This window comes from Oncorhynchus kisutch, linkage group LG3 (genome assembly GCF_002021735.2).
Source record: "Oncorhynchus kisutch isolate 150728-3 linkage group LG3, Okis_V2, whole genome shotgun sequence".
Lineage (NCBI taxonomy): Eukaryota > Metazoa > Chordata > Actinopteri > Salmoniformes > Salmonidae > Oncorhynchus > Oncorhynchus kisutch.
The window spans coordinates 36,525,841-36,552,653 of NC_034176.2; the positions used below are offsets into that span (position 1 = coordinate 36,525,841).

At 47.5% G+C, this 26,813-nt stretch overlaps 1 protein-coding gene across 4 annotated transcripts in view; it reads left to right on the forward strand.

The window, feature by feature from the left end:
* tet3 (tet methylcytosine dioxygenase 3) overlaps positions 1–26,321 on the forward strand; it is a 62,226-nt gene extending 35,905 nt beyond the window's left edge. For 3 of the 4 annotated variants that reach the window (XM_031805262.1, XM_020474070.2, XM_020474076.2), the window contains 9 exons: positions 3,400–6,364; positions 8,661–8,751; positions 14,641–14,734; positions 15,541–15,749; positions 16,072–16,222; positions 16,424–16,513; positions 17,054–17,191; positions 17,688–18,048; positions 18,449–26,321. In XM_031805262.1, coding sequence (XP_031661122.1) covers positions 3,400–6,364; positions 8,661–8,751; positions 14,641–14,734; positions 15,541–15,749; positions 16,072–16,222; positions 16,424–16,513; positions 17,054–17,191; positions 17,688–18,048; positions 18,449–20,208 — 5,859 coding nt within the window. In that variant the 3' untranslated portion in view covers positions 20,209–26,321. The remainder of the gene's footprint in view (positions 1–3,399; positions 6,365–8,660; positions 8,752–14,640; positions 14,735–15,540; positions 15,750–16,071; positions 16,223–16,423; positions 16,514–17,053; positions 17,192–17,687; positions 18,049–18,448) is intronic. The other variant, XM_031805268.1, reaches the window with a different exon arrangement.
* Positions 26,322–26,813: the final 492 nt, after the last annotated feature.

The window sequence follows — 26,813 nt, forward strand, 5'->3', positions numbered from 1 at the left end:
GGGTTCGATTACAGGCTCAAAATGGCCAGAAACAAAGAACTTTCTTCTGAAACTCATTAGTCTATTCTTGTTCTGAGAAATGAAGGCTATTCCATGCGGGAAATTGCCAAGAAACTGAAGATCTCGTACAACACTGTGTACTACTCCCTTCACAGAACAGTGCAAACTGGCCCTAACCAGAATAGAAAGAGGAGTGGGAGGCCCCGGTGCACAACTGAGCAAGAGGACAAGTACATTAGAGTGTCTAGTTTGAGAAACAGATGCCAAAAGTGAAGAGGCGACTCTGGGATGCTGGACTTCTAGGTAGAGTTACAAAGAAAAAGCCATATCTCAGACAGGCCAATAAAAAGAAAATATTAAAATGGGCAAAAGAACACAGACACTGGACAGAGGAACTCTGCCTAGAAGGCCAGTATCCCGGAGTCGCCTCTTCACTGTTGACGTTGAGACTGGTGTTTTGCGGGTACTATTTAATGAAGCTGCAAGTTGAGGACTTGTGAGGCTTCTGTTTCTCAAACTAGACACTCTAATGTACTTGTATTCTTGCTCAGTTGTGCACCCGGGCCTCCTACTCCTCTTTCTATTCTGGTTAGGGACAGCTTGTGCTGTTCTGTGAAGGGAGTAGTACACATCGCTGTACGAGATTGTACGAGATCTTCAGTTTCTAAGCAATTTCTCGCATGGAATAGCCTTCATTTCTCAGAGCAAGAATATACTGACGAGTTTCCGAAGAATGTACTTTGTTTCTGGTCATTTTGAGCCTGTAATCAAACCCACAAATGATGCTCCAGATGCTCAACTAGTCTAAATAAGTCCAGTTGTATTGCTTCTAGTCTAAAGAAGGACAGTTTTAATTATTCTTTAATCAGAACAACAATTTTCAGCTGTTCTAACATAATTGCAAAAGGGTTTTCTGTTGATCAATTAGCCTTTTAAAATAATAAACTTGGATTAACTAGTACACCATGCCTTTGGAACACAGGAGTGATGGTTGCTGATAATGGGCCTCTGTACGCCTATGTAGATATTCCATTAAAAATCAGCCGTTTCCAGCTACAATAGTCATTTACAACACTAACAAAGTATACACTGTATTTCTGATCAATTTGATGTTATTTTAATGGACACATTTTTTTTGGGGGGGGGGTTCTCTCAAAAACAAGGAAATTGGCAAGTGACCCCAAACTTTTGAACTGTGGTGCATATTCATTACCTGTACTCTGTGTTTGTACTTGGATTATCTTTGTTTGCTATGCCTCCTCAAACACAGTAGACCATAATGAATCGTCTTCAGACCTGGGTTCTCCCTGTTTTACACACACCACTGACAGTGTCATATTGCTCCAAATAGGAAGTAACGGAAGCCTGTGTAGAACAGATCACCTTCCCTGTTTGTATGTCAGATGCTTGTCAGTTTGTAAACAGTTTGAAGACACACTGAAAATATGGACACAGTTTTACTCATAGGAAACAATTCATCTTAGTAAGTGCTCCGTTTTGACAAAGCAAAACAGCAGACCCAGTCCTTCCAATACTTGCATGATGTCCATTTAAGGGGTGTCACTGCAGATACACGATTCAAGCACAGATCGGTTGCATTTCCAACCTGTTTTGAAGTCAGTGTCGTGTTGAGAAGGCTGTTTGAAGCAACATAGTGTGTTTTGACAACAGCACTTTTAGTTTCCCCCTCCAAAACCAGGAGCCAGGAGACCAGATCCTCCCCTATAGTCTTATCACCTTGCAGCCTTCATTCTGCAGCTCCAGTAAACAGTGATGTCATCACAGCTAATGTATTGGGATGAGCAGCTTCAACAATCAGATGAGATCATCGTGCTCTATCTCTAATGGACTCTAATGGAAGTGAGATACAAGGCTCTACTATCATCAAATGAAGCACACTTGTGAAATGGCATCAGGAATGTCACCGTGGACCATCAATGCACATGATTTGGTATTATAAACAGGGCGGTCGGAGCTTCGAATGCTGATTGTCTGACACCCGTGGTATATCAGACCGTATACCACAGGTATCGAATCAAATCAAAGTTTATTTGTCACGTGCGCCGAATACAACAGGTGTAGTAGACCTTACTGTGAAATGCTTACTTACAGGCCCTTAACCAATAGTGCAATTTTTAAGTTTAAAAAAAAAGGTATTAGGTGAACAATAGATAAGTAAGGAAATATAAATACAACAGTAAAAACATGTATTTGTACTGTTCTAATTACATTGGTAACCAGTTTATACAACCAGGTATATGGCCAATAGACCATGGCTAAGGGCTGTGTCCAGGCACTCCGCGTTGCGTCGTGCTTAAGAACAGCCCTTAGCCGTGGTATATTGTCCATATACCACACCACTTCGGGCGTTATTGCTTAATCACCACACCACTCTTTGCTACATCTTTGCTCTCTGGATCCTTGACACATTCTTATTGCGTTTGTTGACCCATCATGCATTCATTGAGCGTGTCTAGTCTTACCTCATGGTGATAGGACAGGTGTTGAATGCAGCAGTCCCGTAGAGACAGATAGATACTCCCCAGTCATAAAGGCCTAAGGGAGGAAGAGGTTCAGGACCACAGGATCAGGAACCAGGAACCCCGCTTGGCTAATAGACAGTCATTGACAACGTATAGAGCTAATATATACACTGGTAATATGTTGACATGTAAATAGGGAAGTGGAGTTGAAAGTTTATGTTAGAGATGCAGTAATGCTGACCGTAGTTCACAGCACTCTCCTTGTTCTTCCTTGAGTAAAACAGATATGTGGCGGTAATTGCCATGAATTGTGTATATTTGATTACTTTTTAAATGATCATTTGTGTGGTCCTTTGTGCCTTTGGGGGGGGGGGTGGTAAATCTTTACATGGGCTGACTGCTGTGTGTAGTAAGTAGCGTGAGCGTTACTGCGCAATGTTGTCACATTGGTCTGTGACTGATCATTGTGGAAACACTGTTGAAGCAACAGTTAATTCATTTCCCCAACTGGCGTGTGTGTGTGCGTGTGTGTGTGCGTGTGCGTGTGTGCGTGCGTGTGCGTGCGTGTGTGTGTGCGTGTGTGTGTGTGTGTGTGTGTGTGTGTGTGTGTGTGTGTGTGTGTGTGTGTGTGTGTGTGGAACCCAAACCGAGACATCTGAAATGAGGAATGGATTCTAGCCAGTGCCCTGTCATAATCATTATGATATCTTGATTTGCCCTTCTCTGTGAATACTTTGTTTGAGTATGATTTTAAGCTAAGATCATCAAATGAATAAAAACTTGTTGTTAACATGTTAAAACAATATATTTTTGTATATTGATTGCTATTGCTTATTCCAACTTGGTGCACAGTTCCTATTCATTTTTTTCTGGTCTCTAACCTCTTTCATCTGTGCCCTCCCTCTCTCTCTCGCAGACTGTTTCGGACACTGGTTCAGTGGATGGCCCCAGAAGAGGAGGCCAGATGGAAACTGGGTCACATGACCGCCTCGAAGAAGGCGGTTCGTTGAGCCTGGAACCGACCAATGGGGTGAGCCGGCAACCCAGTGACACCAATGAAGAGGGTGGAGCCGGCCTGGACACCCAGAGGGAGCCCCATCGGTCAGGTAGTGTTCCCTCAGGACAGGGTTGGGTACCTGGGCAGGGCAAAGCCCCTCAACCCCAGAAGCAGCTGCCCTGCAGTGGCTGGAGCAGTAGTGGTAGGACTCCTGGGAAGCCCGTCCATGAGGCAGACATGGAGGACGCACGCAATCTGGTAGCCTTCTCAGCCAGCGTTAATGTGGGCTCCCTGGCCCCCATCCCCGAGGCCCAGTCCTACACCGCCCAGCTGTATGAGAAGTTCAACCAGGAGATGGGCACTGCTAAGGGGGTCGCGGCTCAAGCCAGGCTCCAAGCCCCAGAGGGAGGGGACCAGGCTAGCCCACCAGAGGACTTGAACACCCTGCAGACCACCCTGAAGACTGCCCTGAGCCAGGCGAGGCATGGCCACAAGCCCCCAAACTGTGACTGTGATGGGCCCGACTGCCCAGACTACTTGGAGTGGCTGGAAAAGAGGCTCAAACAGGCGGGGGCAGGGGAGGAGCAGGACAACAACACACCCTGTTCCAAGATGGCCGCCGACACGCCGCCTCATCAACAGCCACCACACTCACAACAGCCCCCTCACCCCCACCACCATCCTCACCCCCATGTCAATGGAGGTAACCCGCCCTCCTGTCCACCCCTTCACCCACACCAACAGGGCCAACGCCCAGGCTCTGTCCCCTGCTCCCCTCAGGTCCTCTCCATCGCCAAGGAGAAGAACGTCAGTCTGCAGACGGCCATAGCTATCGAGGCCCTGACCCAGCTGTCTGCCACCACCCCCCAGACTGTGGTCCCTCCTGCCCAGGCCTCCTCCACCAGCCACCAACAACCCCCTCTACACCCCCAGCACGGCAACCGCTTGCTCCCCTCCTCCCCCGGCCCCATTTCCTCTTTGTCCTCCTCGCGGTCACAATCTGTCCCCCCTGGACTGTACCCCCAGCAGAGCTCCGGGTCGTGGGAGCAGCAGCACAGACCCCAGTCCCAGGGTCATCCGGCCCACGCCTCCCCTCTCCCGTCCTCCACTTTGCTTTTCCCCGGGCAGACCCAGGCAGGCAGCCCCCACCCTCAGCAGTGGCAGCAGCAGCAGGCCCCTGGGGGAATCCAAGAGCAGAGGAACCGGTGGATGATGATGTACTCAGACTCCCAGCAGTCTCACTTCGCCCCTCCATCCGGAGGTCACAGCGTTGGCGACCCCATGTCCGAGCTCAAACAGCTACTGGGGGACTCCAGCGGAAAGTACATAAATGACCCCTTCAAGCTGCCCGTCCCACACCACCACATCAAGCAGGAACCAGGGATGCCTCAGGTCAAGCAGGAGGTAAACTCTGGGGAGTACCAGAGCTCTGCCTGTGCCTACATGGGCGGTCGCTACGGCCTGATGAACGGCCAGCAGCAGCCTGGGTACCCTGGTCCACCTCTCTCCGCGGGCAGCACAGCCATCCACTACTCCACCCAGACAGCCCTGCAGCAGCACCTTCACCACAAGAGGAACCTCTTCTCTAACCCCCCCGGCCCCCCAGGCCTCTGCCCTCCACGGCCTACCCAGGCCTGCCAGAACCTCCGCAAGTGGTGGCCCCAACAGATGGGCCCCGAGGGCCACCTCATCCCTGTGGCCATCAAGCAGGAGCCCAAGGAGCCCAAGAGGAGGAAGAGCACGGTGGGGACATCGCCGCTCCTCAAGCAGCCAGGGATGCTGCACTATCCAGGTCCAAAACCCAAGACGATAGTCATCAAGAAAACCAAGCAGAAGGCCTCCCTGCCAACCTTCCTGCCTCACAGCCAGATCTCCATACAAAAACCATCTCCACTCACCATGATCGGAGCCCTGCCTCTGGCCAGCGCCCATTCAGGTTCTCTCCCTTTCCCTACCTTCCCCCTCCTCAGTAACCCCACTCAGGCTGCTGCAGGCCTCCCAACCCCGGCCCAATCTCAGGTATCCATTTTAAACTCTTCTATTGCACGCTCTGTCACTGCTCCTGCCTTCTCTGTAAACAGTCCAGCCGTCTCAACCCCTCTGCCTCTCCCTGCAGCCCCGGACGCCCCGGCTAGCTCAGGGGAGGCCGGCGCCACACAGACCTCCACCACCTCTCAGTCCATACCAGGCCTCAGCTCCCTGGACCCCAAGTTTGAGGAGCTGATCCTCCAGTTCGAGGCAGAGTTCGGGGACAGTTCATCCTCGGCCCCAGTGCCCTGCCCTCCTCAGATCCAGCCTCAGGACCAGTCCCCCTCAGCCTCAGCCCAGCCCAACATTACCTCAGGACAAGCCAGGACCATGTCACCGTCCAGCACCGCCACCCAGTCCTGCAGCCCTACTCCCTTAGCTTCTACCACAGCCCCACCAGCAGACCAGGACATGGAGGTGGACAAGGAGAATGTGACAAGGGGTGTGAGTGAAGCATCCTACACCTCTGCCACACAGCCCTCCATTGAGAGCCCCATGGAGGAGCAGCCCGAGGGGGCCCAGTTGCCTCTCTCGCTGCGCCAAGAGGTCCATCTGGAGCAACAGCAGCACCGCGTCCTTGAAGACCCCTTCACCGTGCCTCTCTCCCCCTCCACGTCCCCGCTGCCCAAACACATGAAGATCGAGACGAATGGGAACGTGGCTGTCCTCTCCACCACGGGATCATTCTCTGAGGGGGGCGAGGACGACACCCCCACTAAGGACGGCTTCCCCCTCAACCCCTCCCTAAAAGGCTTCCTGGAGTCGCCGCTACGCTACCTGGACACGCCCACTAAAAGCCTGCTAGACATGCCCGCCAAGGACCTCCAGGCTGAGTTCCCCACCTGCGACTGTGTCGGTGAGTAGTGTGTCTGTGTTGAACTACGCAGTTTTAATGTAGCTACATTTCGACCACTGCTGGGCCCCAGAGTTACACATGCTTTACACTCCCAGTGACTGGGCTGCACACAATAATAAAACCAGAAAACGATATAGTATCTAGTATAGAAACAAACAAACTCCTATAGAAGACATGCTCCTCTTACTCCATACATTTAGGATTACTAGAAAACATGAAATATACTGTACAGCAGTGGCTGATGCTATACAGCAGGCAGCAGCAGGTATATTTAAGCGCTAAGGCCCGAGGAGGTGTGGTATATGGCCAATATACCATGTCTAAGGGCTGTTCTTCTGCACGACGCGACGTGGAGTGCCTGGACACAGCCCTTAGCCGTATATATTGGCCATATATCACAAACACCGAGGCCTTATTGCTATTGTTAACTGGTTACCAACGTAATTAGAGCAGAAAAAAATGTTTTGTCATACCCATGGTATACGGTCTGATATACCATGGCTGTAGGCCAATCAGCATTCAGGGCACCAACCACCCAGTTTATCAAGCGGTATACATCAAGTGGCCCAGTCACTTCTGCTCCAGCTCCTCTCTCTGAACATCACATGAGTGTGTCTGAGAATGTGTGTGATGCCAGCCGGAGTGTGTTTGTGTTGCCGGATTGTGTGTTGCCGAGGTGAGTGTGATGCAGGCTTGTGTGTCCCGGGCCTCTACTCTCCAGTCAGCTACAGTGCAAGGTTCAGAGGGAGACGGTGAGAGTAATACAACACGAGAAGGAGTCCATTGTGAGGGTCTGGCTGGCAGACAGCACAGAGCAGGCCACTGTCTAGGCTACATGTCTGACAAAGTGGCACACGGCCTCTCGGTCCGCTTCCCAAATGTGCACTATTATTTGCGTGCCCTATTTAGTGCACTACTTTTGACCAGGGATCACAGGGAGGGAGAGAAGAGAGAGAGAGAGCAGCTGCAGGGAACACTTGCTATGCCGTGTGCTGTAAGGCTGTTACCAAGAGAAAAGGCCACCAGACAACGGGTCTCCATAGTGAAGCCTATTTACACACTGCCCTGTCAACACCACACAGAAACACCCCATGTGTAACCCGACTCCCTCACACACCCACACATGGACTCATTCGCCCCTCTCTCTCTCTCTCTCTCTCTCTCTCTCTCTCTCTCTCTCTCTCTCTGTCTCTTTCTCTCTCTCTGTCTCTTTCTCTCTCTCTGTCTCTTTCTCTCTCTCTGTCTCTCTCTTCCTCTCTCTCTCTCTCTGTTTCTCTCTCTCTCTCTCTGTTTCTCTCTCTCTCTCTCTCTCTCTCTCTCTCTCTCTCTCTCTCTCTCTCTCTCTCTCTCTCTCTCTCTGTCTCTTTCTCTCTCTCTGTCTCTTTCTCTCTCTCTGTCTCTTTCTCTCTCTCTGTCTCTCTCTTCCTCTCTCTCTCTCTCTGTTTCTCTCTCTCTGTTTCTCTCTCTCTCTCTCTGTTTCTCTCTCTCTCTCTCTCTCTCTCTCTCTCTCTGTCTCTCTCTCTCTCTCTCTCTGTCTCTCTCTCTCTTCCTCTCTCTCTCTCTCTGTCTCTTCCTCTCTGTCTCTCTCTCTCTTCCTCTCTCTCTCTCTCTGTCTCTTCCTCTCTCTCTCTCTGTCTCTTCCTCTCTCTCTCTCTCTCTCAGAGAAGCAAGCATAGTTTTACAAATCCCTCTACTCTGCTGATTCCAAACATGGAACCACTACTCCCCCTCACACAACTATTTTCTCACACACTATTTAGGCCAGTAGTCCTGTGTAGTATTTCCTGCTTCTCTCTGACCACGCCTTGCCTTGGTTCCTCCCTGCACTGTCACAGGAATGTGACCTCAGATACACTCTCTCATACTCTAGCTTTCCTTCTTACACACACGCATGCATGCAGGCACACACACACACACACACACACACACACACACACACACACACACACTGACTCATTCACTCTCTCAAACACCCTTGTTTCTATTGTAGTGTCCCCACCCAGACTCTCCCTTTATTCAGAAGCTCACCACTATTCCCCTGTCATAACATAGTCAGTCACAGGATACAGGAAGTGTGTGTGGTTTTACATCTTGCTTCAATCACACCAATCTAAGGTTCCTCGTTGTTTCCATGGCTTGTTAGATCTGAATAATTGGGCACAACTACTTCTGATACCTGCAATGTCACAGAACTGTCCTGCACTAATCCAAATCATACAAATGGAAGTTACAATGTTGGTTGAATTTGGACTGCATTGTGAACTCTGTCTGTAACTCTCTCTCTCTCTCTTTACAGAGCAAATCTTAGAGAAGGATGAGGGTCCGTACTACAATCACTTGGGCTCTGGGCCCACTGTGGCCTCCATACGAGACCTGATGGAGACCAGGTGAGACTTCTGGAGCATACTTGATACCTGTTAGAGAAGAGACTGGCATAGACTGAAATAACTCAGAAACCATAGGAGTATGATGGACTGAAATTGACGGGTTTGTGGAGGAAACACTACAAAATACTGTTGTAGCTGGTGTGCTTGTCCAGGGATTTTAGCACCCTAGATTACAGCCACGCAACTGGCAATGGCAGTCTCCTGATTCACCTAGAGCAGAGCTAGCTGTCCTCTTCTTCACAGTCTCTCTCTCATTCTCCCTCTTCCTCCTTCTCTCCTGTCCCCTCTTCCTCTCTATCCCCCTCTCGCTCTCTCTCCGTCTCTCCCCTTCTCCATCTCTCCTCTCCCTTTCTCCTTCTCTGTCTCCCTTTCCTCTTCTCTATCTCCCTCTCTCTCCCCATCCCTTTCTCTCCCCATCTCCCTTTTTCTCCCCTTCTCCCTCTCCTTCTCCCACTCCCACTCTCACATTCTCTCACTCTCGCTCGCTCTTTCTCCCCTTCTCCCTCTCTCGTTCTCGCTCGCTCCCTTTCTCTACCCTTCGCCCTCTCCCTTTCTCTCCCCCTCTTTCCATTCCTTCTCTCCTCTCCTCTGCCTATGAACAAGAGTCTTGGCATCAAACTCTCTCACAGCTGTGAGCTAGCATCACTCTCTCTTTTCTTCCCTCTCTCTCTCTCTCTCTCTCTCTCCATGCCTCCCTCTATTTTGCTCTCTCTCCCCAGTGCTGCTGTCCTCCTACTCCCCCCCCCCCTTAACACCCCTGTGATCCTGTCCCCAGGGAATCCCTGACCCAGAATCCAATAGGAGGAACAGGAAATAACCGCATCAGCAGATCAGACCAAACAGAGAAGAGGGCTCGGCATAGAGAGAGGATAGGAGAGAGGAAGGGAGAGATGAGAGGAAGAGACAGAGAAAGGAGAAGTAGGGAGAGATGAGGGGAAGAGACAAAGAAAGGAGAGGCAGGGAGAGATGAGAGGAGGAGACAGAGAGGGAGACAGAGAGAGGTGTGTGTATATATATATATAATATATATATATATATATATATATATATATATATATATATATATATACCTCTCTCTGTCTGCACTAATATATATATATATATATATATATATAATATAGAGAGAGAGAATGAGAATCAAACCGAGTACATTTGCATTAGGGAATGGATAGACTCAGTTTCAGAATTCCTCTTGGGAGAATGGTAACGTGAAACTAGGGAATGGATAGACTCAGTTTCAGAATTCCTCTTGGGAGAATGGTAACGTGAAACTAGGGAATGGATAGACTCAGTTTCAGAATTCCTCTTGGGAGAATGGTAACGTGAAACTAGGGAATGGATAGACTCAGTTTCAGAATTCCTCTTGGGAGAATGGTAACGTGAAACTAGGGAATGGATAGACTCAGTTTCAGAATTCCTCTTGGGAGGGGGGGGATAGGTGAGGAGAGGAGGAAGAGCCTTCTTTGTTTGAGAGATGACGTAAGAACTAAAGCCCTCCATAGTCTCCCCCTGACCTCTGACTCACCTCTGACCCCATTGGCCCACCCCTGTGGAGGCCGAGCCAACACACTTTGACCGGCTGATGATTGGTGAATGAGTTCCCATTAAGGACAAAGCCACATGTGTCCCACCATGATAGACCCGGTCAGGGGTGACGTTATCAACATGACAGGTATGATACACAGGGAAGAAGGAACGTCTGAGTAATGCTGGTAGCTAACCCAGCCACATCTCTCTGCACATTGTGCAGCGAGGGACACACGCGCCAGAACCTAACCAGGCACATACACATATACCAAGCCAACGCACAGGGATGCGGTTACACTTGATTTGGATAGTTCCCTATAGATGATCAAGAGATTAGGTCATAATATCCACAAATTATCAACTGCACATGTTGATATGCAACCACTTGCTAGGGTTATGGTTTAGGGTTAGAGTAAGGGTTAGGTTTAAGGTTAGAGTAAGGGTTAGGTTTAGGGTTAGAGTAAGGGTCAGGTTTAAGGTTAGAGTAAGGGTTAGGTTTAGGGTTAGAGTAAGGGTTAGGTTTAAGGTTAGAGTAAGGGTTAGGTTTAGGGTTAGAGTAAGGGTCAGGTTTAAGGTTAGAGTAAGGGTTAGGTTTAGGGTTAGAGTAAGGGTTAGGTTTGGGGTTAGAGTAAGGGTTAGAGTAAGGGTTAGGGTTAGAGTAAGGGTTAGGGTTAGAGTAAGGGTTAGGTTTAGGGTTAGAGTAAGGGTTAGGTTTAAGGTTAGAGTAAGGGTTAGGTTTAAGGTTAGAGTAAGGGTTAGGTTTAGGGTTAGAGTAAGGGATAGGTTTAAGGTTAGAGTAAGGGTTAGGTTTGGGGTTAGAGTAAGGGTTAGAGTAAGGGTTAGGGTTAGAGTAAGGGTTAGGGTTAGAGTAAGGGTCAGGTTTAAGGTTGGAGTAAGGGCCATCTACAACAGTTTATGGTTATGCAGTACACCTGTCAATCGGCTGATCAAAGCATCCTATTGCAGACTGTAGGCCAGCGGTCATCAACTAGATTCAGCCGCGGGAGGATTTCTTCTTCAGCAGATGGTCGGGGGGCCAAAACATATTTACAAATCATTTCTCGATTGCAAATTGAACGCAAGGAGCTCAAACAGGTATAATGTTTGATTAAAACATAATCATTTTGGGGCCTCCTGAGTGGCGCAGCGGTTTAAGGAACTACATCGCAGTTTTAGAGAGGCATCACTATAGACCTGGGTTCGATCCCAGGCTCAGTCAGAACCGGCCGTGATCGGGAGTCCCATAGGGCGGCGCACAATTGGCCCAGCGTCGTCCGGGTTAGGGGAAGGTTTTGGCCTGGGGGGGGGGCTTAATTGGTTCATCATGCTCTCGCGACTCATTGTGGCGGGCCGGGCACCTGCAGGGTGACCTCGGATGTCAGCGACACATTGGTGCGACTGGCTTTGTTGCAGCGATAGTTGCAGCGATAAGACAAGATCGACATGTTGCTTACATTTGTATATGATCACGTATCTCTATTATGCGTGTGAATACTTGGGAACAGATTTTTTAAAGTAAAATCACTTGGAGCTGAATTCCTGGAGTTTTTACATTATTTTATGTCCACCCCCCAAAAAAATATATACACTACAGTTCAAAAGTTTGGGGTCACATAGATATGTCCTTGTTTTTGAAAGAAAAGCACATTTTTTGTCCATTAAAATAACATCAAATTGATCAGAAATACAGTGTAGACTTTGTTAGTGTTGTAAATGATTATTGTAGCTGGAAACGGCAGATTTTTTTATGGAATATCTACATAGGCGTACAGAAGCCCATTATCAGCATCCATCACTCCTGTGTTCCAATGGCACGTTGTGTTAGCTAATCCAAGTTTATCATTTTAAAAGGCTATTTGATCATTAGAAAACCCTTTGCTATTATGTTAGCACAGATGAAAACTGTTGTTGTGATTAAAGAATCAATAAAACTGGCCTTTTTTAGACTAGAAGCAATTAAACTGACCTTCTTTAGACTAGGTGAGTATCTGGAGCATCCGCATTTCTGGGTTCGATTACAGGCTTAAAATGGCCAGAAACAAAGAACCATTCTTCTGAAACTCATCAGTCTATTCTTGTTCTGAGAAATGAAAGGTATTCCTTGCAAGAATTTGCCAAGAAACTGAAAATCTTGCACAACGCTGTGTACTACTCCCATCACAGAACAGCACAAACTGGTTCTAACCAGAATAGAAAAAGGAGTGGGAGGCCCCGGTGCACAACTGAGCAAGAGGACAAGTACATTAGAGTGTCTAGTTTGAGAAACAGACGCCTCACAAGTTCTCAACTGGCAGCTTCATTAAATAGTACCCGCAAAACACCAGTCTCAACGTTAACAGTGAAGAGGCGACTCCGGGATCCTTGCCATCTAGGCAGAGTTCCTCTGTCCAGTGTCTGTGTTCTTTTGCCCATTTTAATCTTTTCCTTTCATTGGCCAGTCTGAGATATGGCTTTTTCTTTGCAACTCTGCCTAGAAGGCCAGCATCCCGGAGTTGCCTCTTCACTGTTTATGTTGAGACTGGTGTTTTGCGGTACTATTTAAACCAATGAAAATGAAAAATAATATTGAAATGTATTTGAATGTAGCAGTTCTACAACAAACGCTGTTTAGCCCGCACATCTTTTACATTGCTTGCCTCTTTGCTCAAGTCGTTTGCAAGTGATTTCCATTTTTTTTATGCTTGTCAATTCGCTTGGATCTTTTTTTCCACTGTGCTCATCGTTCTGTATGTCCTGTGCAACCATGTGCAATGCATCAGTGCAACCATAGTATCATAACCGGCAAAAGGGATCACACCAACGCACTCTCTCTCCTTAACTGACAGTTCATTTACCCAAGGCATATTTTACATTTTAGCAAGAGCAGGCCTGCTTCTCTCCACAAAATGATATTAGGCCTAGTATAAAAAGTGCTAAAGAAATGTCCTATTTCTTTTGTAGCCTATAGCTTTTCCTGTGATTTCACGAGAAGAGCAATAGTGGAGTAGCCATATAGCCTATTGTAGCCATATAGCCTATTGTAGCCATATAGCCTATTGTAGCCATATAGCCTATTGCACACTGGAACAGCTGGAAGAGAAAGGCTAGGGTTGTAGCCGAAGTAAGAAGCTAAATATTAGGCCAGTCATTATCTAAACACTAGGGCTATACATATTTACCTGTCAAAGTGCAAGACAAATAAAAAAATATGTGCATTCCTCCAGGCTGCGCTCTGCAAGTCCCCTCTGGCACACAAAGCTCCACTGTTGATTACTTCTACATTTTTAAACAAGAACATTATTCTACCTAGGAGACAACGACACAGTGCAATGAGTAATGTATTATTGTATCAAGTGAGTACACAGTCAGTCTACAGGACTGTAAAACTGCAGTGATGCATATGCTAATTTGAGTAACTGCTCCAACGTCCTGTTTTGAATGACTCATGCCGAAATAACTGCATAAAGCCTTGGCCTGATTATGCAGCCATTTGGATCAGTAGGCTAATGGGACTTTTCTTTGCAGTTTACAAGGTCCAGAAAGGCACATTAGCAGGCTCGTCATAGTGTGTATTTTGTCAGGTTGTATCTCCGTTAACAGATACCATCAGAAAACATGCCCTTCTCGTACAGACAGGCGCTGTTTCGACGTTGATCATTCTCCCAAGTCGTCCTATAATTTAATGTGGCCACCAATATGCTCACACATGCCCAGTTATTCAGGCAACGTTACTGTGCACTTTGCCTTCTCTCCTGTTCCAAGCAGCCTCGCACACCTAGAACCAAGGACAAACTCTTCAATAGAACGCGTTTTTTGATTGGCTGTCAACGCTTTATCATCGGAGGGACAGGGACGAACCGTAGCTCTCGTTAGTCGATCTACACTCTCTTTGTGGTTATCATTGAAGCTTCGAATGCTCCTGTTCACTTGAATTAGAACGATAAAAACAAAACAACAAAAATGATATGGTTATAATTATCGTTATAGCTATCGCACGGCGTGGATGGCCCTGAAGGGTTCGTGTTTCATTCTCTTCGTCAGACACACTGACTAACAATGTTCTGGTCAGATTATGTTGGGCTTTGGCTGCTCCCGTCACGCCTCTGTGAATATCAACGGTGTCCTGTGAACACTCCTCTTGGCCAGCCAGCTTGTGGTTTCTGTGTTTGACAAGACACCTTCAACTCTCAAACATTTGCATTATGGTCATGCAGAAGCTCATAGGCAACTTGCTTACTAACCAATAATGCCATTAGTTAATATACCACAGCTAACGGGTGTTTTAAGGCACGATGTGAACGTTTTATACTGGAAACAAATCAGTTGAGCTGTTCTGTTCAGGAAGACATACACTCACAGTGTGCTGTCTGTCTCTCGGTGCAGGTATGGAGAGAAGGGAGATGCTATCCGTATTGAAAAGGTAGTCTACACCGGCCGGGAAGGCAAGAGCTCTCAGGGATGTCCCATCGCCAAGTGGGTGAGTACATAAAAACACTGAACCTACCTCTCACAGAACAAACAAAGCCTAACCCTACACAACACCTGGTCCCAGATCTGTGTGTCAACACCCGGTCCCAGATCTGTGTGTCAACACCCGGTCCCAGATCTGTGTGTCAACACCCGGTCCCAGATCTGTGTGTCAACACCCGGTCCCAGATCTGTGTGTCAACACCCGGTCCCAGATCTATGTGTCAACACCCGGTCCCAGATCTGTGTGTCAACACCCGGTCCCAGATTTGTGTGTCAACACCTGTGTGCTCTAACCAACTCCATTGGTCTCATTACCAAGAAAAACATGACCATGAGTGACAGGGGGTTGACATGGTAGCACAAACAGACTGGCCCTTGGGCTGACACAACACACTAGTGTAGGTAACCACAAACAATTTCTTATCAACACACAACTTTCACCAGACATTGTAAAACCAAACAGACATTTCACACTTCACTCCTTCTATATACTAATAGCCATTAGTGAAAATGAGGGGGAGTAGAACAGAGGTAGTAGACAAACACCACAGCCTCACCCTCAGACAGTAAAGCAGTAGGGGGTTCAGTAGGGGGTCTCCTTGAGCACTCTCCTGCCCAGTTGGAGGTCTCTACCTCTGTCACTCTCTACCTCTGTCACTCTCTTTGACACCCTGCTAACGGTTTCATGGCTTCTCAACAGACACTATTGATAGAGTAGAGGAGAATCCGGATGTCAATCTCTCACTCCCTCTCTCCCTTTCTCCCTTTCTCTCGCCCCCCCCTCCCTTTTTGTCTTTCCCCCTCTCCCGTCAGGTGATTCGTCGGGGCAGTGATACAGAGAAGTTGCTTTGTCTGGTGCGTCCCCGGGCGGGGCACCACTGTCCCAACGCCTTCATCATCATCCTCATCATGGCGTGGGAGGGCGTGCCCCGGGCGCTAGGCGACAAGCTCTATCGAGAGCTCTCCGCCACCCTCACACAGTTCGGCAACCCCACTAGCCGCCGCTGTGGACTCAACGACGAGTGAGTGACAGGAAACTTTCACAGAACCACGAATGAGTCGGCTGAATATGCTTATATTCTTCTTAAATTAGCAGTAAACTCAGCAGTGCAAAGATGTTTAGATGGCGCACTGAGGGAGGCTTTCAGACAGAACTTCTGTGCATGAAAATAAATGAGCAAGTTAGTCTACTTATGGACTGCAGACTACTTCATTGTCGTTTTCAATAGACATTCAATGCACTGAGGCTTTCTGAACGATGAACATTACCTTGTGAGTGTCTGATGGGGTTGTGAGTTGTGCTGACTGTGTTCGTGCTCTCTGTCTCCCCCTGCCTGCCTGCAGTCGTACGTGCGCGTGCCAAGGCAAGGACCCCGACAGCTGTGGAGCTTCCTTCTCCTTCGGCTGTTCCTGGAGCATGTACTTCAACGGCTGCAAGTACGCCCGCAGCAAAACACCACGCAAGTTCAGACTAGCAGGAGACCACCCCCAAGAGGTAAGTGACTATGTGTAGTACCATATCTGTACTACTGAGACTTGAAAAAGGTTGTGCAGCCTCCACAGACAAGAGATGCCTCCCTTCCTTTATATCCAAAAACTACAAACCACCCGTGTACAATTATTATTATTGACCACACCACACTAAGCTAACACTGTGATTGAGCTACCAGGGTATCTGTCTTTGTGTGTATGTTAGGAGGATCAACTCAGGGATAACTTCCAGGATCTGGCCACTGAGGTGGCTCCCCTGTACAAGCAGCTGGCCCCACAGGCCTACAGTAACCAGGTAACATCTGCCTTTTCACACACCATCACCTACCTGCACTTACACTCTTAGGGGAAAAAGGTGCCATCTCGAGCCTGACAGGGTTCGTCGGCTGTCCCCATAGGAGAACCCTTTGAAGAACCCTTTTTGGTTCCGTGTAGAACCTGTTCGGGTTCATTGTAGGACCCTTCCCACAGAGGGTTCTACATGGAACCCAAAACGGTTCTCCTATGGGGACAGCCGAAGAACCCTTTTTTCTAAGAGTGTACATCTAACTGAGACCAGCATCGGAACTCTACATAGTAGACGGTCCCTCTGAAAGTAAACAAAACAAGCTGAAGGATGCTATGCGTTAGATATGTTGTGTACAGTAACAGGTTGCTCTGGGACATGCCGTCCCCTTCCCTTTGTCCCTCAGTGATTTTACACTCCGCTGGAGAACTACTTTGTAGACTTCCCTCCAAAAAGTGCACAATAAAAACTCACGGCTGCAATGAGTGCTAGATATGGTCTGTAGAGTAAAACACAAACCCAACTTGTGTCCCCTCTCCTGTCCCTCAGTGTCAGAATGAGACGAAAGCCACAGACTGCAGGTTGGGTCTGAAGGAAGGCCGGCCGTTCTCCGGAGTCACCGCCTGTATGGACTTCTGTGCCCATGCCCACAAGGACCAGCACAACCTCTACAACGGCTGCACTGTGGTACGACACACAGCCTTACCTCTACCACTGTCTCGTTCACTCCCTCGTCAATCTTCTTTCTCGCTCTTTCCCTCTCTATGTGTGGACATTGTATGGATGCTCCGCTGTGTGTGGGGGCATATTGGGGTTGGTATAGAGTCTGTGTCTGACTACATGAGGATAGAACAGACAGTGAGTGTCCCACCCTAACCCTTCCTCCACCCCTACCACTCCCCCTGTACGGTCCAGGTGCACTTGCCCCCCAATCCCCCCTTCCACAAAGCACATGTAAATATTGGACTATAAATTCTGTACTTATGCTAAAATGTTTATTCTATTCTACTGAGCCATTTACTTTATGTTCGTATTCTTATCTTGCAAGGAACTTGCAAGTAAGCATTTCGTGGGCCAGTGTATCACCAAACATGAAACGTGAAAGTTGTGCAGGACAACTGTACGACACACAGCAGTTACGCTGTCTCTCTCGCTACGCTAACACCCCTCTGTTCACCCCCAGGTGTGCACTCTGACGAAAGAGGACAACCGTACGGTGGGGGAGATCCCAGAGGACGAGCAGCTCCACGTACTTCCCCTCTACAAGGCCGCCCTCACAGACGAGTTCGGCAGCGAGGAGGGCCAGCGTCAAAAGATGCGTACAGGCGCCATTCAGGTGCTCAACAACTTCCGCCGCGAGGTCCGCAAGCTGCCCGAGCGCGCCAAGTCCTGCCGCCAGCGCCGCCTGGACGCTAAGAACCGTGCCTCCGAGAAGAAGAAGGGCAAGCAGCAGCCGCCAACGCCCACAGAGACGCCGGAGAAACCCGGGATCAAGATGGAGGTCCGGCACGCTGGCTCCCCTGTCAGACAGAATGGCAATAAAGGTGAGATGACCTCTGAACTCTACTATAAACATGTTAGAGAGTGGCTTTATGAGTGCTGTGAGGTTTATGATAACAATAAACCCATCACTCTAGTATTGTGAGCAAAACTCCAACCAGCTTTACAGTACGATGATAATAGTGTGGTCATAGAGCAGATCAGGGATCGTTTTTCTTGAACGGACGGGCAGGGGGCTGGAACATATGGTCTACCAGTTGGGGAGCCCGAGAGTAGATGCTTTAATCTAAACTGACCTACACTTAACACCTATAGCTAGTCGGCTTACAGTATGCAGCCCATGTAGGAATCAAACTCATCAATCCCAAAAGTCCAACCAAGTCAACCATTAAAACCGCTTGATCTTACCCGTCTTATCACCCCTCTATCTTCCCTCCTCCACAGCCATCCCTAAGCAGGAGGTGAAGCCCACCATAAAGAAGGAGCCAGTGGACCAGCGCTTCCAGCCCTTCCATGGTCAGCTGGAGGGCTACCCTGCCCAGGCTGCCGACCCCTACCACATCTACCCCTCCCGCCCTGGCTACTACGCACGGGGAGGCCTCTCTTCCAATGGCCAGCCCCCTGCACTTCCACCTCCACCAGGCCCTGTCAATGGCTACCGACCTAATCTACCGGCAGCACTGCCCTATAGCTACTACACCTACCCCCCCAACCCTAGCACACTTTTCCCCCATGAGCTCACTTACGAGGGCTGCAACGGCTCCTGGCACCACATGGGGCCCAAGTTTTCCCCCAGTCCTGTGGACAAGAAGCCAGACGTTCAGAGCCTCCAGGCCAGGCTGGCTCACTCCTACTCGAGCCCAGGCCTCCTTGAGCAGCAGCAGCACGGAGACCCAGCCAACCAACACCAACGCAGCACTTACCCACACCCTCACCAGCCTGACTACAACCAATCACGTCCCTCCTCAGCCTCTTCAGAGCCCTCCCACAGAGGGACCCCCATCATCAAGCAGGAGCCCATGGATATGCCAGTTTATAAGGAGGTCAATGCCCAGAGCTGTCCCAGCATGCCCAGCACCACCCTTCAGCCTGGTGCTGCTGGAGGGCCCTGGCATGGGCACAAGCCCAACGGCATTAGGGTGCCCAGCAGTTGGGAAGGCAACCTCCAACCACCAGGCCCCCCAGAGGCTCCCTTCACTTCAGACAAGCAGCAGTTTCACCAGCACGGACCTCACCAGACTTTCCAGTCCCCATACCTCCAAGAACAGCATCAGCATCCCCCACAACAGCCCTCCCCATACTCCCAGCAGTGGAACTCTTACCATGGCCCAAACACCCCCACGGCCTCCCCTGCTCCCTCCCCGTCCCCCTCCATAAAGATACCCCCGTCCCCCTTTCCCTCCTCACACCCCGGCACCCCCCACCACTGGGACAGCCCTGATTCCAGCCCTCAGCCTAAGGCTTGGCCCATGGGCATGGTTCCTGCTGGTTATAGCCCCAGTCCCGTCGGAGGCTTCCCCGACAAGATGTGGTCCAAGGCGGGCGAGAGTTGGGGCTCGACCCCCTTGGGGCTCCAGGAGAAGGCCTGGAAGTCTTCCGGAGGCTCTATGGCAGGTACACCGTCTCCGGCCCCAGAGGGACGCTTGTTCCCCGATGCCCTACAGCAGTCGGATGGACAGTCCCAGGCTGAGACTCCTCGCAACCTCGAGGAGGAAGAGCGGTGGTCGGACAGCGAGCATAACTTCTTGGACCCCAGCATCGGAGGGGTGGCAGTGGCGCCCGCCCACGGGTCCATCCTGATTGAGTGCGCCCGGCGTGAGCTGCACGCCACCACACCGCTCAAGAGGCCCGACCGCTCTCACCCCACCCGCATCTCCCTAGTGTTCTACCAGCACAAGAACATGAACCAGCCGTGCCACGGCCAGTGGATCTGGGAGGCCAAGATGAAGATGCTGGCGGAGCGGGCTAGAGAGAGGCAGCAGGAGGCAGCTCTACTGGGGCTGCCCTACGACGACATCAAACCTGGGAAGAAACGCAAATTGGGGGCCACGGCAGCAGGGGCCAGCCCGGGGCCTGGCCAGACCACGGACAAGAGAGAGGGGCCGGTGACACGGCTGGCCTCCACGCGACACACCACCTCTACCATCACTGTATCCCCCTACGCCTTTACCACCCTCACCGGGCCCTACAGCCACTTTGTGTGAGGATGGATGGACACACAGACTGGTGGAGGGAGAGAGGGCTGAGCAGGCCAGGGAGGAGTGTCTCAGCCCTTCCTTTAGTCCCGTGTCTCTCTCCATCCTTCTCTTCCTGCTCTGTTTCCTCTGGGCTGGAAGGAGGGGGACTACTGGTTTAACTCCTCGTTTTGTTTTTGTACCTCATGTCAGGCAGCAGTTTGGACCAGACCCTGGGCCATACAGACACGCTGCCTGTGGTGCTCGTCCTCTTTCCTCCGCGGGGGGGACTCCATCGCTTCTTCTTCTTCTTCATAGAATTTTAATGATCCTCCTAATTATTACTATTATTATCAACATTATTACGATTGCTATTGTTACTGTCAATGTTGTTATTACAGGTATTGTTATTTTTATGATGCTGAGTTGATTTGTTTATTTTGTTTGATATGGTTGTTTTGTCATTCATGTTGTTATTAATGATGTGATTGGTTTAGGTTTTTCCCCGAGGGGTTCTGTCTCTCAGTCAGATCTTTATTTTTTCCCATATTTCTGGAAATCTGCCCATTTCTTTGTTGTTTTTCCTTAGGCCTTTGACATTCTTGTGACTGTACTTGGAGAATGGCCTTTCTCAGCACTGCAAGGCTCCTCAAGACAGTCTTTCCAGCATGGAATTCAAAACATTTTCATTACCAAAAGAGTGAAGAGAAACGCCACTACCCACAGAAACTTCTCTGAACCATCCGGTTTTTAGCAACGTCCCCAAACTCTTTAAAAAAAAACTCCTGTCTTGTCTGCCTTGCTGTGAAGAGAAGGGTTCTTCTCTCGTCATTGTTCCTCTCACCCTACCAATCCACCTCACTCTATTGGTGCTTCATGTTGACCTTCATCCTTTTCACAGGGAGGATATCAGCCACTCCATTTCTCTACTCTTCATGGCACTAGATGCTGAATATAAGGAATTGGGTGCTTCTATGGCATAGACGTAGAGTGAGTAGAACAACAGGCACTGGAAGTCCTCGTCATCCTTCAGGTGTTGGTTGAGAGATCTATCCCTCCAGTTCTATGACTCCCCTGTAAGCCCCTGTAAAATGGTGCACTGATACACACAGACACACGCACACACACAAAGCTCTTGTCATCCAGCCAGCACAGAGCAATGCCTTACTGCTTTAAACCACCGAGGCATGGCCGCCAAAGTCTGGTCCTTCCAACGACCGCAGGCAGCACAGGCCACGCAAGGCCTTAACACTGAAACCGGAGACATAAGATGGGAATAGTGTGTGGACAGAAATGCACTCCTTAACACACACTGGTGCTTTCTCTACACATGTCGACACACCAAGGGCTCAGTCAGTCAGTCCTGCTTCTGCATGGTGCTGTTTGTTGTCTTGAAGCAGAGCTAGGTTTGTCTCTATGCATACATTGTCACAACAGAGCCAGTAAAACCTTATTCACCAATCCTGGCTGCCTCTGCATTGGCCCTAAGTCATCAAGTTGCAGTCAGTGGGTTGAACCCCAGCTGTCTCTATCTAATGTGCACCACAGTGGACTGAGGTTGTGAATCTTTTTTCCACATCTTGCACTAAGATCCTCCTCAGCCTGTTAGAGGCCTCTCACTCAGTGCAGTGCAATGCTGCATGTTGTATCCAGCTCTTAGCTTTTGTGTGTGTGTGTGTGTGTGTGTGTGTGTGTGTGTGTGTGTGTGTGTGTGTGTGTGTGTGTGTGTGTGTGTGTGTGTGTGTGTGTGTGTGTGCGTAAGTGTGTGTTTGTGTGCGCGTGTGTGTGTGTGTGCGTAAGTGTGTGTTTGTGTGCGCGTGTGTGTGTGTGTGTGCGTGCGTGCGTGTGTGTTTGTGTGCGCGTGTGTGTGTGTGTGTGTGTGTGTGTGCGTGTGTGCGTAAGTGTGTGTGTGTGTGCGAGAACCAGAGCCTGCTTGGTGCTCACTTCTGAGATGAAAAACCCTGGTGCTTATGAAGTTGTCGATATAGAGCTCTCTATACCTCAACGTTGCAGAGACACTGGTCATGGTTGCAAAAAGCTAGGAACACACACACACAGGCACCAGAGAGGACAGAGAAACATGATGAACATTAGTCCACAGCTTCCCTGTGTGCTCTCTTATCTAAACTCATTTTAATCCACTTTTTTATTCTTATTTATTACATGATAATGATGATTGTTTTTCGTTTTTTTTAATAGGTAATACAAATTGTACATACAGAAGAAAAGATTTTATAAAAGCACTTTTAATCTTGAAAAAAATAACAGATTATTGACAACTTGAAGCTTCGTTTTTTTGGTTTGTGTTTTTTTGGGGGGGAGATAAAAAAAAAATGTAAATATTTAAAATATTTAGGTAAGATTATTTAACTGGTGAGGGATAATGACTAAATCATGAATGATTCCAGGCTTTTAAGTCCAGTCAGTTTGTCAGACAGCCTTCAGCAGCAGAAAGCAACACAGTGATTTCCAATATGTTGTTGTGTCTGTAGATGTATACTCAATACTGCTGTCCGGATTTCATTAGTACTGTACTACACGATACCTCTGACAGCAACCAACCAGTCCCCCTTCGTGAGAAGAGATAGACCTAATCAGTAATCAGGCTGCTTATAAACCTGAGTATGATATCTAGCTATCCGTTCTGAGAACCAATGCTAAACGAAGGGCTCTGTAATCAATCCGTATCGCAGGAATTCAGTGGTAAAAGCCCAATTGAAATTTAAACGCAACGGTCTGGTGTTGGAAGAGACGGCATTCCCGCTAAATGCATCACATGTCGGCGCAATCGGAAATGACTACGTTTCTATCACGAAATCTATTAACGCTTCAACGATACGGATTGAACAGAGCTCAATTTATTTTTTATTTTTTTTAAACAAGAGAATCAAACAGGTGCAGAATCAAACTCATCAGAAATGTGTGAGAGAACTCTAGTGACAGAGGTGAGGTGTAGCCCCAGCCATCGATCTTGTTCATTGTGTTAGACTATGAGGTGAGAGGTTGCCACCGCCGTAACTCATTTTTAATGTGGTTGTTGGTTATTATTATCAACGATAGTGATTATAACAGTAGTAAACGATGTAACCCTAATGAAAAACCATGACAACTTAACACTTGTAGTACCAGACTGAAGGTACAGTTTATTACTGGAAGACACCAGGTAATACCTGGTAGTATAGTTTGTAATATTGTCTTTTGTTAATTGTCATAGATTGTCACAGACATGACCAACAGGACTTTGACTAATTTAGGGACTGGGCTGGAAAATATGCCTGTTTCTTTGTCTCACAACTACTCATGATCCTGTTTCAACTGTATTCTATTCTCACTTTAAGAACAAACTCCCCCCTTTAAAAAAAACGACAATGCATGAGTCACACACAGTTATAATGATTCAGTCATATTTATGATCCATATGTAATAATGGGTGCCGGTCGTTAAATTCTTCAAATGAATTTTGTACATTTCTATACAAGATGTGATGGAAATAACAGAAACATACTCAAAGGAGGCTGGTGCTATGGGTCCCCCTCCCCCGTGGAATAGTGTGTGTGTGTTATATCACTGATATTTTTTAGAGCTCTTAGAATGATAAGAGGAACTATTATTTTAAATATGTCAGTTCCAGTGGATGGGGAACTGCTCCGGTGCTGATCTTATGGGAACGTCCCATTCATGTTCAAGGCAGTGAACAAAACAAAAAAAAGACAACTGTTGAATTGAAGCACTCACACATTTCATACATACACTTTTATTCATCCTTGTCCCCATAAGGTACTTTTAACTGGTATGGGGATGGAATGATCATATTATATTGAAGTGAACAGACTGTTATCTTCATTGAAAACTTGTTGCAGTGTATGTGCGGAAGCTATTCTATTAAACATTACTGTTTTGGGTATGTTGTACATTTTAATGGTGAGGGGAGAATGTTAAAATATTGGAACAATATTGGAACAATTGTGTACTCCCACGCTATTTCTCTCCCTCATGCACTTATTTTCTTACGTACTTATACACTCACTAACTGCTTATACATCTCACATATTTCCTCACCTACTTTCCAGCTCTCTCTCTCTATCCTTTTCTCCATCTCTCCCTCACCCCCCCCCCTCTCTCCCTCCCCCCCTCTCTGTCCCCCTTTCTCATAAACACACACACAAATATTATCACAATTTATACCCTCCTCTCAGTTCTCAAGCTTAAATCCTGCCCCAAATAAACGGAAAACAAACAAAACACCACAACTGGCAGCTACATTCCTTTTTGAGTTCAAAGATTGTTCTTGGTTCTATTTTTTCATGTCAAGTATGCAGTATGTAAAAAAGTTGTTTTGTTTTTGTTCAGTCTCTCTTTGTAGCTGTATGGTGTATCATGTGAATACATAGTGTATGTGGTACAACCCACAATATTGTTTTATGTTGCGCGATAAATAAAAAAGCTAAAAATGAAAATCATTTGTGGTATGATCAACATTTTTGACAGTTTGTTGTCAATTTGACTTAGTTTGGAACTAGAATAACGATCACTCAAAGCACAGTTCAGTTACCTCTTCATGTCCACGTGGTGGCAGCACAGCAATATTATGTTCTGTCTGTCTGTCTCTGTCCGTGTCTGCCTCTCACTGTCTGTCTGACTGTCTCTGTCTGACTGTCTCTGTCTGATTGTCTCTGTCTGTCTGTCTGTCTGTCTGTCTGTCTGTCTGTCTGTCTGTCTCTGTCTGTCTGTCTCTGTCTGTCTGTCTCTGTCTGTCTGTCTGTCTGTCTGTCTGTCTGTCTGTCTGTCTGTCTGTCTGTCTGTCTGTCTGTGTGTGTGTGTGCGTATGTACGACCTTGCAGCAAGAGCCCAGCAGCAGGAGGAAAAGCACAATGATATGCAAAATATGATGATTTCATTCACCGAGATCAGCTGCCATTCAAATTGGAAGTATAGCATAGAATAAATCAAAGAAATAGGCACGTTCCTATTTGGAGGGAACTCAGGACAGATTAGCTGTGAATACAATTTATTTTGCACCTCATCGTGCCTTGCCTCTATCACGACTTCTGGACATGACACAGTACCTTGTCATTTCTGCCTCGCCCTCCATTACCCATCTGTACACTGTACCAATCAAATAACCACTGACCAGGTCAACAAATTACACATGTTGGACCGAATTAAACATCCTGCAACGTCCAATCCAACATCATTCAACCTCATCACCCAAATCAAAAGAGTCGCCAATCAGTTGCAGGGTGTACTCTGATGCAATTACACAATTTTCTCTCATAATGGGATGATATCTTTCCTGCAAGGATTCCTTGGAGGTCTGAGGTTAAAGCATGACCGAAGAAGAAGAAGATGTGTCTCGTTTTATCTATAAAAGGTCTTGCACAACTAATTTAATTAGCTTAATTTACATTTAAAAAATTACACGTTTATTTTGGCATACACCACTGTAAACATAATTTGCCTGATGACACGCAAGAGCAATAGGAGAGTCTCATTTCATCAGAGAGGAAGAGGCGAAGTGAGAGGGTTTACGCAGCCCAAAATCTGTACGTGAAAATATGACCACGAAGTGAGGAATTTTTGTATGGAGGTCAATGAGAGAGAATCGAATTTGGTCAACAAAAAATGTAATTGCTAATTGGCTATGTGAGGCTAATTTGATCAAATATAAGTATTGTAATACTTAGGTTGTTACAAATGCGCTGATTGATATAGGTGGACTCGTCATTTCAGCAACTTAATTATATAATAATCAGTCCATCTCTCTATCCTTTTCTCCTTCTCTCCCTCATCCCCCCCCTCTCTCCCTCCCCCTCTCTCTGTCCCCCTTTCTCTTTCTCATAAACACATACACAAATATTATCACAATTTATACCCCCCTCTCAGTTCTCAAGCTTAAATCCTGCCCCAAATAAACGGAAAACAAACAAAACACCACAACTGGCAGCTACATTCCTTTTTGAGTTCAAAGATTGTTCTTGGTTCTATTTTTTCATGTCAAGTATGCAGTATGTAAAAAAGTTGTTTTGTTTTTGTTCAGTCTCTCTTTGTAGCTGTATGGTGTATCATGTGAATACATAGTGTATGTGGTACAACCCACAATATTGTTTTATGTTGCGCGATAAATAAAAAGCTAAAAATGAAAATCATTTGTGGTATGATCAACATTTTTGACAGTTTGTTGTCAATTTGATTTATAGCATGTTCATTTGGAACTAGAATAACGATCACTCAACGCACAGTTCAGTTACCTCTTCATGTCCACGTGATCGCAGCATCGCAATATTGTGTTCTATAGATGTCTGTGTGTGTGCCCATGCTGCAAAAACCCACAAGCAGGATAAAAAACACAATGATATGTCAAATATGATGATTTCATTCACAGAGCTCAGCTGCCATTCAAATTGGAAGGATAGCATAGAATAAATCAAAGAAATAGACACATTCACATTTGCAGGGAACTCAGGGCAGATTAGCTCTGAATAAAATTTGTGGCTGTTGTTCACACACGTATCTGCCCTCTCATTGGCTAGAATGGTGCCACTTGATCTCGCATCCTCCCTCCTGCCTGCTTTCCACCTTTGAGAACATGTATTCCCATTGTTAGAGTGGTTGCTCAACTATCTTGTCAATATAAT